The sequence below is a fragment of the Liolophura sinensis genome, chromosome 10 (genome assembly GCF_032854445.1).
Source record: "Liolophura sinensis isolate JHLJ2023 chromosome 10, CUHK_Ljap_v2, whole genome shotgun sequence".
Lineage (NCBI taxonomy): Eukaryota > Metazoa > Mollusca > Polyplacophora > Chitonida > Chitonidae > Liolophura > Liolophura sinensis.
Window position 1 is genome coordinate 3084010 of NC_088304.1, and position 18327 is coordinate 3102336.

Genomic DNA, 18327 nt, shown 5'->3' on the forward strand with positions numbered 1-18327 from the left:
TTATTTCTTACAGGAAATTTCAGAATACCAAATGTAGGCCATGACATATTTCATAACAGCAGGATTTACTTTAATTTACATTTTGCATTACCTCATAATATTAGGCTTAAATCTATTGTGAGGTTTAACCGACAGCTCTGGAGTAAAGCTGTGCTATTATATACATATTTGAGGGACTTGTGAAGATGCATATATTTACTACCTGCAGGGAAAGCTACGAGTCGTAGAAAGGCTCGTCTTCGGTCACGTGACTGGTTGGCGAAGCAGAAATTTCGCGCGAAAGTGATCGTGCCAAAAGAAAAACCAAAACAGCTTAGACAGTAAATTAATAACTTCACGATGAGCAAATCAACACAGGAAACTGACAAGGAAAACCCCAATCTACCTTGGTATGGACATATGATTTATTTGGTGTATTGTTGTACCGTGTCACACAGTTCATTCTGCCGCTCTTTTTCACGATGTTGTTGTTGTACAACATTTTTCGCAGAAACTTTGGTCTTGTGTACATTGGAACAAACTTCCTGATCTGCTCAGATGATAACAACTTTTCAGAAAGTCAGGTCATAAAATCAGTAAATAATTATGTCAATTAAGCTTTCCGTTTAAACATAGTCGGTGGCGGAAAAATTTCGTATTCTTGGATAAGCTGATGGGGACTGATCTGTTGTCAGAGTTGCAGGTGTAAAAAGACAAGAACAAAGTAGTGTCATAAGTATTGAATAATTCAATTAAGTTAAGCGTTGTAGGCTGTTTTGAGCAATTTCTGATAGATACCTGCCTCAGCATATTATCTTTGAATTCAACAACCTGGTAGGTTCATTTTGCAAGGCACCCATCCATCTCTTCTCATTTAAGACCAGAAATCGATGTGTTCTGCCGTTTTGGAGTGGATTTAATGGCCAACTTTGTTCTACAAAGTGCCTCGTACAATGGACCTACTGGGTTTTTTAATTCATCAATTAAATGTTGAGGAAGGTGAATATCAGAAATTTTGAAAACAGACCTCAATGTTTGATGTAACCAAGACGGAAGACATTTGGGCATTTGCTATTTTACTTGTTTAATTGTGACATACACTCGCAGTCTTGGCATTAAAAATGTTGTCTAATTAACATGGAGGTTAATAATCCGTCTGGATGGACTTAGTAGTGTGCTACTTTAAAATTTTGACATTCATTGTAATACTGATTCCATCAACGCCTCTCCTTCCAACTCATGGCAGTCCAAATCACTTCCTCTGTGCATGTGTAATTATGTGTAATTTTCCAGTGGAATCTCTTATACCATCCTCTTAATTTATTATCCACTCCAGTGGAACTAATTCACTTGCTGCCTTGTGGTCACATTGAACGCCAGAGCTTCAGCGGTACTGGGCGCCTTGTGAAGTGTCACATGACGTACTTCTGCGTGTGAAATGCAACTGAGCTTGGACATTGAAATCCTGGAGAAAAACTATTATATTTCCATTGTTTTTTGCAAGAACAAGTTCAGTGTTCGTAACTCAAACCAAAAAGGCATAGAAAAGAACTTGCATTGTAGTGCAAGTAGGTTTCGATGCTATCTGCGCAGACTTCATTGAAATCGGTCACAGTGCGCAGATTTGCTGCAATTTCTTTGAGATGCGTTGATGGACTCAGTGTTACGATAAATGTCAGGATATTATGATAGTGGTCTACAACACCAATTCCACTCTTACCAAGGATATGGATAGTGTAGTTCATCTAGATGCAGTGCTAAAATTCTGACATTCACTGTAGAACCAAGTCTGTGACCATTCCTCAGAAAACAGATCTCAGTGAAGCCTGTAATAATGGCACCCAATCTAACTGCATTAAAAATAGAAGTTCATTTTTATACCTTTCTGGGTTAGATTGAGAAGATTGAAGTGGGTATTATAGACGAGAATGGAGATAAATATCTGAAGGATTTCAATGCCAACGCTCAGATATATTTCAAACTAACAAGTTGGTCATGTGACATTTCAAAATGGCTGTCCATGACGAGGCTCTTGATACCACTGAAACCCTAGCAGTCAGTGTCACCACTAGGTACCTACAGCTTATGCTGGCTTCATCTCCGTCCGTCTGTGGGAAAGTCTGCCATCAACCTGCAGATGTTTGTGGATTTCCCCCGAGCTCTGCCCGGTTTCCTCCCACCATAATGCTGGCAGCCGTCATATAAGTGAAATATTCTCGAATACGGCGTAAAACACCAGTCAGATCAAATCAAAAGACACTGGGCAGCGAATTCGTTTCATCGGGATTCCACAGGAAAATTAGATAGAAATGTGGACATTTAAAGGGTTGTGTGGTGAGTAGGCCTTACACATCCTTTACAGCAATACAGCTGTTAATCACAGCCATTAGCTATAGCAGAATCATCAAAAGCTCTCTTACTACAAGCACCTTTTGGACCAATTGAAGGGAGGTAAATCCCTGTTCACTTCTGTTTTCTAGGGTAGAGAAATACCGCCCCAAAAGCTTGGATGATCTTATCAGCCACAAAGATATCATATCAACAAGTAAGTAATCCTGTGATACCTAGAGAAATGCAAATAAATGCGTACAATTTGCATTAGAGGTGTTTTGAAAGTGTCAGAAGTGTTATAAGTATGTAAGGGCTGTTCCGATAAAGAACTTTGGAGAAGGGTAAAAAACTGAAATGAGATGGCTAATAATACTTTATACCACCGTGTTAAATGGTGATTTGGTGATAGATACGTTCAGTGTTATGGATTTTGACAAAGCAGTAGAACAACCTTCTGCATCTGTTTTCCAGTTCTAAAACTGTTTGCATGTAAACTCGCTTAGAAAAGGAAATCACATATTTATTTGTCTGGCGTCTTTGTTTATTCTGGATTATCTTTAGTCAGTTGGAAAAGTGAAAATAGCAATATGTGTGATACAGTAAACAGTAAAGGTGAATAATTCATGTGGAAAATGTCTGTAAGACATGGGTTGATTTGGGTAAACGTGTGTTTGTATACAGGGTCACATGCGGGCTATTTTTCATACCCTTGATGGGTGCCCATATTAAAGCTAGAGGTAAAAAAAAAGAGCCCAAATTAAGAGGTGTAATAAATTATAAAAAAAAATAAATTGTTTATTTATTTGAATGAATTTGATGTTAAAAATTTGTAATTTAATATTACTTCTAACTCAGTCAATATCCTTTTTGTCAAGTTGCATAATTAACCTAATGTTACACACAGTTCCACAATTTCTAGGTTTTATTCCACATTAGGGAATAAAAGGGTGTCCTATTTAGAAAGCTGTATTTGAACTGTGCATGGATTACAATGAGATTGTTTGTGGCTGAATTCATCTTGATGCAGTGGATGCACAAATTAATTTTCACCCCCCATATCTCAAATGAAAAGAACCTGACAGGGCACATTAATGTGAATTTTTAAGAAGAAAATCATGTTATTAACCAGATAATCCAGAAGTAAACAGTGGGACTGAAATCTCTTTATAATGTTTTTGCTGTTTACTTTCTCATTCTGAGTTAGTCTCACAAGACCGCTTATCTCCTCTGTTGTTTTTCAATGATGTTTACTTTCACTTTCAGTTCGTAAGTTTGTCTCACAGGATCGCTTACCTCACCTGTTATTTTATGGGCCCCCAGGGACAGGGAAGACCAGCACCATCCTGGCTGTGGCCAAGCAAATCTACACACCTAAAGAGTTTAATTCCATGGTTCTTGAGGTAAACTTAACAGTGCTCTCTGGTGCTTGAGTGCTCTCTGGTGCTTGAGTGCTCTCTGGTGGCTGAGAGTGACTACCTGATAAGTTCAGTATCCAGTCAAGTGAAGTTTAAGAATTTATCATCGATAAATGTTGTACATTTAGTTCTCTGCAACCTGGCATATGGAATAACCTAAGTACTTGTTGTACTGATGTTAGTGTTGAATGATAGCTTGATAGAGTGAGGTGTCATTGGAATGGCATTGCAGTGATGCGGCGCTATATTGTGTGGTTTGATTGTCTTTGTCACTTGGATTGCCGGTTTAAACGCGGCCTTGGATGAAGAATCTGTAGATTCTTGCCTCACATCTCTGTTGGTGGGGTGAGATGTCAGTAAGTGGTCAAGATGTTATTATGGCTGTGTAATATTCATGTTGTGTAAGACCACATGTGTGCATATCTGTCAGTCAGGTGCCCTTTGTGGCCTAGTGGTTAATGTGCTAGCGTAGCACACTTTTCCAGGATCTTGAGCATTCAAGGCCAACTCATACTTCCTCTCCGGTTGCGTCTGTGAAGACGTCCCAGCAACCTGCAGATGATGAGGAGTTTTCCCAGGCTCTGCCCAGTTTCCTCCCACCATAATATCGTAATGCTGATCACCATGATACTATTGCAATATTCTTGAGTACGGCGTAAAAATGAAATCAATAAATAAATATCTGTGTGTCAAGCATGGAAATGTTCTTCAGTAATTAGCAGATGGTTGATGGTTTTCTGCGTGCATTCTAGTTTCCTCTAGCCAAAAAACTGCGCTCCAACTCCTAACCCCCATTGTGAACACTGAAATCAAGTTTCTGACTTGCACATTTCAGCTGAATGCCTCAGACGACAGAGGAATTGGGATAGTCAGAGGACAGATTCTTAACTTTGCCAGCACAAGAACCATTTTCAAGTGAGTTGCTGATTAGAAACTAGGTCTTTGTCACGTACCTAGTTAAGGGCAGCGAATTGTTCAGACACTGCTGTTTCTCTCCTATAAACCATACTGCTGTCGTAAAACTGAAAGTAAAACTTGTACCAAAGTTACTTTTTGTTTTATATATGATAAATGTTTGCATTAAAATTAAATCATTTAAAAAATGAGAAAGACATGTTTTGCTTAAGAATTTCAGTAAGTCTTTGAATGCAATTTGCTTCTCTGCAGATCTGGATTTAAGATTGTGATTTTAGATGAAGCTGATGCTATGACGCAGGATGCCCAAAACGCATTACGCAGAGGTAAGAGTACCTGAATTCACTTGTAGTGCGCACCTAAAGCCATGAATTCTGTTGTAGGATGCACCTGAAGCCATGAATTCTGTTGTAAGATGCACCTAAGGCCATGAATTCTGTTGTAAACCAGTTAGATTGTACAATCAGTTCACAGCAATCCCCTGATGTTCTTGTGACCTTAATGACAACGAGCTGTTGACAGTTATGTTCAGCCAGTATGATGTGTGTATTTATTCCCCAAACATGTGGTGGTTCATCATTAATTTTCCGAATGTTGATGGGTTATCTGGATATACTGGTTTCCTGTATTAAAACTGGCTAATTAAACCATTAACATTTTTGAGTGTGACTATAAGGGGATGCATAATCGATTTTGACAAGCTGGTGTGAGAGATAGGAAAATCCTGGCTATACTTAGCCTAAGCTCAGTTTTAGGTATGGTAGATTTGTTCAGGTGTGACTGTCGGCCAATCAGTGTTGATTCAGGTGTGACTGTCAGCCAATCAGTGTTGATTCAGGTGTGACTGTCAGCCAGTCAGTGTTGATTCAGGTGTGACTGTCCGCCAATCAGTGTTGATTCAGGTGTGACTGTCTGCCAATCAGCATTGATTCAGGTGTTACTGTGGGCCAATCAACATTGATTTGATATCCCTTCAGACAACAATCTTTTTTTTTTTGATTGGTTACTTGAAAAAAGTTGTGGATGATGATGATGCTTATCATCCTTGTCCAGTCTTTAAGGTATTACATTAAACAGTGTGGCAAATCTTCTGTATGTGAATGTTTCAGTGATAGAGAAGTTCACAGAGAATACTCGCTTCTGCATCATCTGTAACTACCTGTCCAAAATAATTCCTGCCATTCAGTCTCGGTGTACGAGATTTAGGTTCGGGCCCCTCACCACGGACCAGATGGTGCCCAGGCTGGAACATGTGGTCAGTGAGGAACAGTGAGTAAAATGGCTGAGCAAACACCTCGGGCCTTTTTCACAATATTTCATGAATCAAATGGCTCTTAACTTTTTTCGTAAATGGCGCTGTTTGGGTTAAAGCACCACAAGGTGTGATATATGAAAAATGTTAAAATGTTGATTTAACAAAATTGGTCCAGATCCTGCTATCTAACCGCAGTAAGAATGTTATGGAAAATTATAGTATTGCCCAAAATGTTTGAAATCCACTTACCCCTCCATGCAAGGGATCGAAATGTCTGAAATGCATTTAACCCTACATGTAAGGGGTAAAAATGTCTGCTATTTCAAGCTCTTCAGAGTGATGTCCTCAGCAAAAATTGAGTGCGTCCAGTATGATTTAAATGTGTGAAATGAAACAGATTGCAGTTTTTAAATTTTTTTATTTTTAGCTCTTGAAGTCAGAGGCCAAACATTTTTACCCCAGATGTGTCCCCATTAATCCAGTATTTTGCTTTGATCCCATATTGGGTCATTTTCAATTCACTATGGCAGAATTCTACAGTCTTTTCTGCTGAAGTCAGTTATCAGATAACTTAAATTTGTTGACAGGATTAAAGTGACAGAAGATGGAATGAAGTCTGTGGTGACGCTGGCCTCGGGTGATATGAGAAAAGCACTCAACATTTTACAGGTATGTGCTTTTTTTGCTTCAAGTAGGGTTCCCTGTACTAGATGTCATTGTGATTTTTTGCTGACTTTATTGGTATTGTATGCTGTACTCAAGAAAATTTCATGTATACAATGGGGACCAGCCATGTGGTCGGAGGAAACTGGGCAGAGCCAGGGGAAACCCACGGCCATCCACAAGTAGGCCTCTCCATGTGGCACTGTTGAGGAAGCCAGCATGAACTGGGCTTGAACTCACAAGGACTGCATTAGTGAGAAGCTCCTAAGCACCAGGCCACTTATGTTGTAGTGCCTCTTGCTTGGATTATCCAGGCCAGCAGTTACACATGTAGCGATTTTCAAGACTCAGGGATGGTAGCTATGTTCACATGTAGGCTGTGTGTGGGAGGGTTAAACAAAGTACTAGAGAGCTATGCAGTGAACTCACAAAGCCATGCAGTGATCTCACATTGCCATGCAGTGATTTAACAGTGCTGTGCAGTGACCTTAGTCCCATGCAGTGATCTCACATTGCCATGCAGTGATTTAACAGTGCTGTGCAGTGACCTTAGTCCCATGCAGTGATCTCACAGTACCATGCAGTGATTTAACAGTGCTGTGCAGTGACCTTAGTCCCATGCAATGATCTCACAGTACCATGCAGTGATCTAACAGTCCTATGCAATGACCTCACAGTGCCATGGAGTGATCTCACAGTAGCATGCAGTGATCTAACAGTCCTATGCAATGACCTCACAGTGCCATGGAGTGATCTCACAGTACCATGCAGGGACCTCACAGTACCATGCAGTGAACTTGCAGTGCCATGCAATGACCTCACAGTACCATGCAGTGATCTAACAGTGCCATGCAGTGACCTCACAGTCCCATGCAATGAGCTCACTCACTGAAGTGAAAGTTCAGGGATTATGTGAAATGTTGTGGGTTTCATCACCCTAAAAATTCTGCAGTTGGACAGATTTTTACGTGAAATATAGTAGTTCATCCAACCATGCTCCCTTTTTATTTCAGAGTACGTCGATGGCGTTTGATGAAGTAACAGAAGATAATGTGTACACGTGTGTGGGGCATCCGCTAAGGAGGGATGTGGAGAACATCGTCAATTGGATGCTGAATGACAGCTTCTCAGCGGCTTACAAAAGTATCCTGTCACTCAAATGTATAAGAAAACAAACAATGAAGAAAGCAACAACTTAGACACCTACGAAATCTGCATTTTGATTTTCACTTAATTGAGTGCAGCCATCTGTCATGACTTAAGTCACCGTGGAGTGCCCGGTTTCCTTAACTCATAAACCTGAATGCTGTTGAACGAATGACAGATCCTAAAGTACGGCATGATATGCCGGTCACGAACTTAGATTTAATACCAGTGCGAGATTGTTGTACTTTTACTGGAAATAAATGAATGAATGTTGTAAAATTTCAGCTAGAGCTCACACAGTATTGACAGCCGCGGTCGTCGAATGGCAGGCTGATTTAACACTGGCAGTGCTGTGAAGAGCTTTCAGATATATATACTACTGCGTTGCAGCTAAAATTCTGAGTGACTCATTTTTCTGATTCTGAGATCTCTATTTTCTCATAAATATGTCTTGAGGTTGTCTTGAAAAGGGTAAATTTGAACTCCAATAGTAATATTTTGTGGCCTTTTTTTTCGTCTGAATTGTTAGGGTACAGACAGTATTTTGTGAATGCAGCATAATGTACTGAGGAATCTTGTTCTGTTGACGTCTTCAAAAAATAACTGTCCTTAACACTGTGTTGATATCTCCGCCCTGAAGACTGCAAAAGGCCTGGCGTTACAGGACATACTCTCAGAAGTTCACAATTACGTCCACAGGAGTAAGTAGGACCAGACAACACATTGTTCCTAACTAAACACTTCTGAAATATCTTCCTAAAGTTGGGGGTCTTTACTGGCTCATAGGGATTCCTTGACAGCTGTTAGATACTCTACTTAAGGGGTTGCTGGAATGAATTCAGCTCTTGCTGTTTTTTTTTTTAATGCAGATGCTCTGGGAACTCATATAATATGTGAAGAAATTTAACATTATGAATTGTTAAGACGTACTCAGCCATTCATATATCCAGCATGTCGCGATGGTTGGATTCTGTTGTTGTACTGTTTTGTATGGGTTATGGTACTGTGCTCGATGTGGAAGCCACTACTGTATATAATGTGTTCAAAAGGCAGGATTTGCAAATCTAGGACTGATGTACATGAATGTCTTTGCATCATTTGTGGATTTTCTGCTACCTCAGTGGCTTTCATTCAACACAGAATTGCCAAATTAGGATGTAAATCACACGTAGAAAATTTTCAGATTCTAATGATACGTTGTGGAGTTGTGCTCCTTGTTCTGATTGCAGGGGTCAAGGAGTGCTGTTTTCACACAGTATGTTGATGAAGGTTAGCATGTCAGCATATTGGGGATATATGGTAGAAAGCTATGGATATTTCCCAAATCTGTGATGTTTCTGACTTGTAATGTTTGTAATTTCAGTTGATTTTCCCATGCACATTAGGATCCATTTGTTGGAGAAAATGGCGGATATAGAGTAAGTATCCAGTCAGCATCAACCGGTAATCTAGCATGTATTTTGTTGGCAGTGACGTCCACCATTATGCTATGAAGATAGACTTGCTCTGATGCTTGCAAATGATTTGTAGTCCTCCTTAAAAATATTTGGTTGTACAAATCCAGTATGAAATACCGGACTTAAATGATTCATAAAAAATAAAGGATAAATAGGAACGGTGAATATGGAGTGTTTAATCTGGTGATAGACAAAATGGGCCCTCTCCACCCCACCATACCGCTGGCTGCAGTCATGTTGGTGACATGCTCTTCAGTCCTGCGTAAAACACCAGTCTAATACATAAAATAAATAATACAGAAATGAGAATAAACAAAATATAGTAATTTTTCACTGTGGGGCATATTTGCTGTCTTGTAAGCACAGTTCCTGTTGTGCTGTTCCTGTGACCTTGGTGAAAAAAAGCCTGCAGCATGTCCCAAGAGTATTGTGTTGCATGTGAGAGTTTTCATGTGTTACATCTAAGAGTTTTCTTGTGTTGCATGTGTGAGTTTTCATGTGTTACATCTAAGAGTTTTCTTGTGTTGCATGTGAGTTTTCTTGTGTTACATCTAAGAGTTTTCTTGTGTTGCATGTGAGAGTTTTCTTGTGCTGCATGTAAGATTTTTCTTGTGTTGCATGTGAGAGTTTTCTTGTGCTGCATGTGAGTTTTCTTGTGCTGCATGTAAGAGTTTTCTTGTGTTGCATGTGAGTTTTCTTGTGTTGCATGTGAGAGTTTTCTTGTGCTGCATGTAAGAGTTTTCTTGTGTTGCATGTGAGAGTTTTCTTGTGCTGCATGTGAGAGTTTTCTTGTGCTGCATGTGAGAGTTTTCTTGTGCTGCATGTAAGAGTTTTCTTGTGTTGCATGTGAGTTTTCTTGTGTTGCATGTGAGAGTTTTCTTGTGCTGCATGTAAGAGTTTTCTTGTGCTGCATGTGTGAGTTTTCTTGTGCTGCATGTGAGTTTTCTTGTGCTGCATGTAAGAGTTTTCTTGTGTTGCATGTGAGTTTTCTTGTGTTGCATGTGAGAGTTTTCTTGTGCTGCATGTAAGAGTTTTCTTGTGTTGCATGTGAGAGTTTTCTTGTGCTGCATGTGAGTTTTCTTGTGCTGCATGTAAGAGTTTTCTTGTGTTGCATGTGAGTTTTCTTGTGTTGCATGTGAGAGTTTTCTTGTGCAGCATGTGAGAGTTTTCTTGTGCTGCATGTGAGAGTTTTCTTGTGCTGCATGTGAGAGTTTTCTTGTGCTGCATGTGTGAGTTTTCTTGTGTTGCATGTGAGAGTTTTCTTGTGCTGCATGTGTGAGTTTTCTTGTGCTGCATGTGAGAGTTTTCTTGTGTTGCATGAAAGAGTTTTCTTGTGCTAATTCCCTAGGCACTTGCGTAAGGGCCTATTTATGTAATACTCCTGCTGTGAATGTGCTGTAAGGATGTGAAAATATCTAACCGTAGTGAACACCAGTCTAAATGGCCTTTTTGGAATGACAAGTGAAAATGTTTGATCCAAATTTGTTTATTTCAGACACAGGCTGGCCTCAGGAACAAATGAGAAGCTGCAATTGAGTTCACTGCTCGGAGCATTCCAGGTGGCGCGAGATTTAGTGGTTGCTGAGGCTTCTTGATCTGACAGCTGGCCAGTCTGTGACGACAATTTTAAACAGGACTTCAGTGGTGAAACCCTTCTATGAATGAACACACTCACACAGATGTGTCCATAAAGGGACAGACTAGAAAACTATAGGTCTGGCTTTAATAGAGGTTATCTCCCTTTATCAATAGGTGGCAACTGCAACCTGTGAGACTTGTCAGATCCCAGATGAAATTATCATTTCCTTTTGTCTGAAGTTTTGATATTTGTGGCCAGGCCTCAGCAAAATTTCACAGGATCTTGAACAAGGAAGACTGTGAAGAGTACGCAGCCTGCAGGGATAATTCTGATGCGATAGAAAATGGGAGAAAACAAGAAATGGATCTGTACATCATATAATATGAATCATTAAATGTATGAAATACAAGTTTTGTTTCATTTTGTTGCCTTTGTCCATCTTCCAGAAGAGTTTGCAATCCTATCTCCTTTAGCTGAACGAACTAATCCAGCTCTGATTAGTTATACTGGATTAATTCAGCAGGTAAAGATGCTTTTGCCTTAAAATCACTAAGACACACGAGGTGCTGCTTCAAAACCAGGTTTGGAGAGAGAATTTATCAATTGCCCGAAACACGCTGCCTGTAGAGTCTTGTGGAAAGTATGTCAGTGACTTGCCATGGGTCATTGAGAATTTATCAATTCCGTGAATCGCGCTGCATGTAGAGTCTTGCTGTGGAAAGTATGTCAGCAAGTTGCCATGGGTCAGTGGTTAATCATGGGCTCTGGTTTCCTCCCAAAGGACTGACCAACGACAACACAGTACAAATGAAAAAGTCTGGAGTATGGCATTAAACAATCAATCAAAGTCTGTAATTCAAGCAGCAATTCATGCTTCAGTTCCCCCTGCCCACAACCATGAACAAATTCTTGACAGGTGTTTAACAATATTCTTCCAACAGCTCGCGCATATTTAGGGGACACTCAGCTGTAATAGTTGCACCTGTCACGCACGGGTTGTAGAACAGGATGCTGGTGTCAACACAGCAGCACGTAGAACAAGACACTGCTGTCAACACAGCAGCACGTGTTGTAGATCAGGACACTGGTGTCAACACAGCAGCAGGTGCTGTAGAACAGGACATTGGTGTCAACACAGCAGCACGTGTTGTAGAACAGGACACTGGTGTCAACACAGCCAGCAGGTGTTGTAGAACAGGACACTGGTGTCAACACAGCAGCACATGTTGTAGAACAAGACACTGCTGTCAACAAAGCAGCATGTGTTGTAGAATAGGACAATGGTGTTAACACAGCAGCACGTGTTGTAGAATAGGACAATGGTGTCAACACAGCCAGCATGTGTTGTAGAACAGGACACTGGTGTCAACACAGCAGCACGTGTTGTAGAACAAGACACTGCTGTCAACAAAGCAGCATGTGTTGTAGATCAGCACAATGCTGTCAACACAGCAGCTTGTGTTGTAGAACAGGACATTGGTGTCAACAAAGCAGCACGTGTTGTAGAACAAAACACTGGTGTCAACAAAGCAGCAAAGAAGCCCAGCTTCATTAATTTAGTGTCAAAAATTGTACGTTGATAGAATTTGATTGGCGAGGTAAAAAGAGACGAAATCTAACAACCTTTCAGGTTAATTTTCTGTACATGAATGTACTGCCTGGCTTCTTAGAAACTAACCATTACCATAGTAGACATCTAGGTATGCACGATGCGAAAGACAAGGGAGTTCTGTAAAATACAAACTGTCCTGCATTCAACAAAACTGCAATGTGCAAAATGTCATGTGGTTTAGTCAAAGGCGGCAAATTGTGAACTGAGTCAGTCCTTTAGACCTTTCCGAACTGTCAATCAACTGGATGTCCCACACACTGGTCACAAATGTTCAATCTTTCTGTGACGTTATAATTGTTTTCATCGGGAATGCAATACAGAGCAACTTCATAAGAAGGGGTGGTAGCACATCAGATGTTTTGGGTCCATCCATTTTCAGCCAATAAATGGAATTCATCCAGTTGATATGTCGTCGTCAATATTGAAAAATTTTTTAGTATGGCAATAAACCCTAAGCAGTCACTCGCTCCAGTTGATTCGGAAAATACGTTTATCAACAGAGATTATAACCGCACACTGGATGATGATGATGCGGTTTTAATGATGGTGGAAAATGTTGGGATTACAACAGACAATATTATAGATACCAGTTTGAGCTAAAAAACATTCAGGACTTCTAATTAAACCATGGAAAATATCACAAGATACAATTTTTTAGATCACACACTAAAACAATCATTAGGACCATCTCACAATTTCACCATTTGTCGAAATGTCATGTTAATTCGCACACTGGTCAGCCTTTTCCTGGCCGGCAGGGAATGATACCAGTAGACATTGGTTGGATAGTTCATCATTAAAAGAGAGCCGTGTTGAAGCTCAATTTTCACGGGCAGGATGATTCGCTTAGCTTCTTTTCCTCGTGATTCTGCATGCTTGAAGATAAAGTCCCGTGGCTGGCCGAGCGTGAAAGAGGCTATAGGACTTTTGGGCACCAATTCTTTCTCGTCATCTCGATGTTCCCCCATATGGTCAGACCCATCTTTGTACCTGCAAAAAAATAAACATTTTTACAAACGAATTTATTTGTTTATTTATTGAATGGAACAACACTCACTTATGGCATGTGACCACTATACATACAGGAATACAGCACCATCTTGATGATGTCTAAGGGAGGTTAACGCCGTCGTATAATTCAGTGGGCTATATCATGGAGTAAAGGTCTATATAATACCCTTATTCAACATCCAGATGGCACTGTGCCCGCCCTGATTTGTTCAAGGGCCATAAATGAGCATTGTTTCCCAATTGTTTTTAACACCATACTCAAGCATTTTTCACTCACACAATGGCTGTCAGTTAGTGGAAAAAAGGAAACTAGGAGTGTCTATGAAAAACCACTGACCTTTAGCAAGCTCATGATGAACTTTCCCAAACATGATGTACAGATGTGAACACTACATGGTCGAAAACAAGCAGTCTTCCATGAACATTTCCTTAGTGCCTTACAACATGACCAAAATGTCACCCAGAAGCTGAAATGAGCAGCCTACCTGTTGATGAGCACAAAGTTAAAGGCCTGCCCAGTAACCTTGCTGATTTTCTCGCGGATCCTCAGCAGTAAAGGTGTCCAGGGTCGAGCGGGAACAGAGATGCCAGAGAAGGTGTAGGTTAAGCCAGGATCGCCATGAGCAACCTGAAACAAAAGTAGTGGAGCATAATATCCAAGCTCTCAACTGGTTTGTAATTAGTTTCATACCTTCATTTATTTCATTGTTGGAAATCACAGTAGTGATTTTTCACTTTAACAACTGTGCCAAGGTGATGAAACAAGTGTAACTGCTTTCTTTGCCAGATACCTGAAAAGCGTCTCAACTGATAAAACCCAGCCAAACCTGCAAGAACTGCATTTAAATCTGTGACCAACAGCATACAAAATGATTAATGAAACAATATTAACAGCTCTAACAACTTTCAACATTTTTGGTATTTAAATATTGCATATTCAACCAACATATTAAATAGATAAAATACGAATCCAGGGATCTAGAAGTTGTGGAACGTTGTCAGCTGAGCCTACATAAGTTTGTACACTGTACTTTTCTGTTGATAACATTTGACTGTCAGGTTTACCTGCTTTCTTGGGATGCTGTGCCATTTTCCAAACACATGAACTCTAGCCAAATCTCCTGTGTTGTACTGCAGATTTTCCTCACACTCTTTTAGTAGCTCGTCTGCTTCCTTTTGGCTGTACAACATGGTATAGTCACAGTTCAGATTGTCACCCCGTATCCTCCGAAACGTCAACTCTTTATCCACTGAGGGTTCCACATTATTTACGCGAGGCTCTTTTAATTTTATTCCACTTTCGTCCTCTTCTACATTCTTTCGTTTGCATTTGATCACGAACTTGTCCATGTTCGTTTACTGACATTTCTCACTCATTGACTGTTATTTGTTGTCCCCGCATGGTTTTGCAATAACCGGAAAGAGCCCTTCAGCTTTAACGACATGTCGTAATACTAAATATGCCTATTAGAGTTATTCCCCTTGAATCACAACTTTTCCCCTTTTTGATTTTTGCTGTTGTGAAAAGTTCAAACATAAGCAAATACAAGTTTAATTAATAAGATTGATTTCTACCACATATAGTTTTAAGGTGGACTTCCTACAGCAGTCCCTGAAAAAGTCAAAGCAATTTTACAAAGTTCAGCTCCTATTTCTTCTCCGCTCCCTCCAGGTAAAAACTCCCTGGACAATTCACGTAAGGTCACTGCCAGTCTTCGACTTGTGATGTGTTTTCTGTGGATAGCATGTTTCCACTGCTGTCGTGCTGGCCCAAAAATCACAATCAGAGATCGCCTTAAGAGAGGCAACTGAATTTCGACATGAGGCTGTTCCTCGTTGGTCATGGACAATATTGAATCGCTGAGCAGATTCAGAGTTACAAGGCGATCTCCCCAGATCCAAAAATCATCAAAATGGGGGTCAATAGCTGAGCCTCTGTCTGGATTGTAGTCAAGGTTACAAAGTTCAACAGGAATAAAATCTTTCAAAATGCTGGTCCTCTTCATTCGTTCAAACAACACTTCACTGAAGGCAGGCAGACCTGTGAAGTTTGCCAGCTTCACTTTTTTCCGTTTGAAATTTACCTTAGGCCCATAATCCTGGATAATAGGAAGAAATAGACACATTAAGAGCACTTTGTGGGCAAAATACCAACCTGTTTGACAGTAAAAAGTACAGAAAAATGCCACTTGAGGAGATTTGTATGTGACACTGTGATTTACAAAATCTAAACTTTTATTCTGTTTCAGTGAAATAACACTCAACATCCTCTCCTCTCCTGATGAGGCACTGTGAGGCTAAAGAGTTCATCAAGTTACCCTGGTATAACGTTCTCTCACTGTCACTGTACACTGTGTGGTGTCTTTTTCTGAAGTTCATGTGAGATCACTTTGCCTAGTTTCCTGTGCCTGAGGTATTGTTAAGCTTTGTGCTTTTTTGTTCATTTATTTTTTTTATTTATTTATTTATTTATTTATTTTTGATTAGTGTTTTACGCCATTTCGCTTATATGATGGTGGCCAGTGTTATGGTGGGAGGAAACCGAGCAGAGCCTGGGGGAAACCCACAACCATCCGCAGATTGCAGGAAGACCTTCCCACATATGGCCGGAGAGGAAGCCGATATATGTGCAGTCTTAGTCAGCACCTGTACAATTTTATAGGCTGAAAAGTTCCTGAAGTTATAGATCCAACCAAAATGGCGATCAATACCTGTCTGTGCTAGAAGCTAGACACAGTAGAGGGCGACAACTAGCCCATACCTGTTTCCTGCGCCCAGACTGTGACTGTACAAAAGGTGTTTGCTCGATCACATGACAGATCTCTTCTTCTTCCTCAGCTGATACAAAGTCACGGATGATATGGACCCCATCAAACTTAAATGATTCCCCTTCATGTTCTGGGTGAGCCTTAGAGTTGTCTCCCTTTGGCCATGCTTTCCCACAGTCTATACAGAAAGAGAATGGCTTTCGACAAACCTGTGAAGGAAGAAGAAGTTTATGTATTGAAAAATACTATATCTGTTGTGGCTCTAAGTACTGTAATTCTTCTTCTTTTTAGGACAGACATTAAAAAAAAATATAAAAAAATCTACATTTCTTCCACAATTTTTTTGGAATAGTAAAGATGTGGATACGTTGTTCATTCATGTACTTGGTGGGCAACAGAACTCATAAAATATCCTAACTTTCTGGCCGGACAAGATGGTTATGGTGAAACTCAGGTAATTAATGATCTCATTATGGATCTTAATTCAATGGGGAGGCGGCCTATTTTTTAATCCAATGATTATGCCAATAATGGATTGTAGAGAAACAATGGATTGTAGAGATTGTATTATAACAGTGTTATAATACATCAGTTTCTGCTGTGATGTCACGCCGTCTGTGATGTAACATCATTACTATCATCTGGGAAAGGAATGTTTGACACCAGACGTTTGACACGTTCCTTTCAATCAAAACACTGGGGGTCTATTTTCATTTAATTCCTGCATGTGAACAGGAGTAAATCTCTCATCCAAAAGTGCCTTGGGTAATCACAATTCAAAGTGGGACTGCCTATGTTCATTTGACTGATGCCCACGACAACACAATTCTGGCGCATATTCTGAACGATGAGTAAAGTATGCCCCAGTGAGTTGGGTGTATGCAGTTCCACCCATGTTTATTTGAGAGACATCAATTGACTGAAACAATCAGCCCCTAGTAGATCTTTCAACTCCTCTTGTTATACTAGGATTGCAGAGTTTAATGGCCATAGCCAAAAACTGTCATTTATGGTTAATCATACACAGTTTCATGCCAGGTTTGATAAATCCTTTCTAAATGATGTCTGCAGTCCAGAAGAGGTGTCAGCTGTGGCTCTTATCTCTCAGGTCTCCTGCTCACACAACACTTCACGAACATTCCACTCTGTGATGGCATGCTAGTGCCAAATTCACAACAAGACAAATTATTTAAATTCAGATTGTGCCATTAGGCTCTTCGAATCAGGTTTATTGTCCATGTGCGACCCAGGATAGCTTTGTCAAGCCAATTGTCCAAGATTACTCTGCGGTTAGCTTTGGTAAAGTTTTGTTCGGCCAAGGATATCCCCAAACAAATGTCAGAGCACGCTTCATTTAACAACCTGATGCAATTGTCATGGTAGTTTGTCATGGCGTTTGAGAATAAAAATTACACATTAAATACATCTCCAAGGTCTGAAGTTTGCAGAAACTTGTGTTATTCATATTTTTGTCTGTCGATTTATCGCTAGCACAACACAGATCAGTTACTTTCTAGTTCTTGAGATGGGTGATGCTCAAAGAGAGTTCCTGTACTAACAGCCTTGACATATTTCATAATGACAGGTAAATGCATCTGGTTTATAAATGAAGCGTGCTCTGACATTGCCAAACCTAACGTAAGAGCAATCTCGCACTATCAAGAGCCATATTAACAGTCGTGAAGGCAAAATGGATGCTGCTTCAGCGATGGCCATGTGAAGATTTCTTTGCTTGTGTGTCATTACCGAATGGAAAACACATGGGGTGTCCGAGAGAAAAGAGTAACAATTGCTACCTGTATTGGACTGCAGGCATCAGTTAGAAAGGCCTTGCCGGACTGGGTGAAACGGTGTAAAATTTACCATAGGTTGGCGCTGTGGACATAACACTGTATAACGCTCTGTGAGGAGCTGAAACAGCCACCTGGGGTTTAGTGCATCTATTTTAAATTCTGAACATCATCGTAAAACACTCCATCCTGATGGATAGTGTTATCCTTCCGAGCGGATGTGAATGTGGCACAACCATCACGCCTGGTATCTGAACAGTTTCGGCTTAAATGTCTTTAAAATTCACCTCACTGTCAGGCTTTCCGTTGGGACGCAGCTGTTCACACAACAAACACGTTCTGATTCCTTTACAGCCACACACGTTGTCCCCATTCAACATCCTCTTGCCCTGTCGTAAAACATGTG

At 40.3% G+C, this 18327-nt stretch overlaps 3 protein-coding genes across 3 annotated transcripts; 1 reads left to right on the forward strand and 2 right to left on the reverse strand.

Moving 5' to 3' along the window:
* The first annotated feature begins 258 nt into the window (after positions 1 to 258).
* On the forward strand, positions 259 to 11112 carry LOC135476705 (replication factor C subunit 5-like). The gene is made up of 11 exons (XM_064756818.1): positions 259 to 389; positions 2460 to 2524; positions 3574 to 3710; positions 4561 to 4640; positions 4893 to 4966; positions 5750 to 5909; positions 6483 to 6564; positions 7572 to 7701; positions 8328 to 8405; positions 9068 to 9122; positions 10657 to 11112. Exons 1-11 carry the CDS (start codon positions 340 to 342, stop codon positions 10754 to 10756), a joined length of 1011 nt encoding a protein of 336 aa, XP_064612888.1. The 5' UTR covers positions 259 to 339; the 3' UTR covers positions 10757 to 11112.
* Positions 11113 to 12206: 1094 nt separating this feature from the next.
* LOC135476217 (DNA oxidative demethylase ALKBH2-like) lies at positions 12207 to 14850 on the reverse strand. The gene is made up of 3 exons (XM_064756161.1): positions 14429 to 14850; positions 13849 to 13991; positions 12207 to 13342 (listed from the first exon to the last, which is right to left on the reverse strand). The coding sequence occupies exons 1-3, from the start codon at positions 14711 to 14713 to the stop codon at positions 13042 to 13044; spliced, it is 729 nt and encodes a 242-aa protein (XP_064612231.1). The 5' UTR covers positions 14714 to 14850; the 3' UTR covers positions 12207 to 13041.
* Positions 14851 to 14908: 58 nt separating this feature from the next.
* On the reverse strand, positions 14909 to 18321 carry LOC135476216 (alpha-ketoglutarate-dependent dioxygenase alkB homolog 4-like). Its single transcript, XM_064756160.1, has 3 exons — positions 18209 to 18321; positions 16125 to 16340; positions 14909 to 15462 (listed from the first exon to the last, which is right to left on the reverse strand). Exons 1-3 carry the CDS (start codon positions 18299 to 18301, stop codon positions 14950 to 14952), a joined length of 822 nt encoding a protein of 273 aa, XP_064612230.1. The 5' UTR covers positions 18302 to 18321; the 3' UTR covers positions 14909 to 14949.
* Positions 18322 to 18327: the final 6 nt, after the last annotated feature.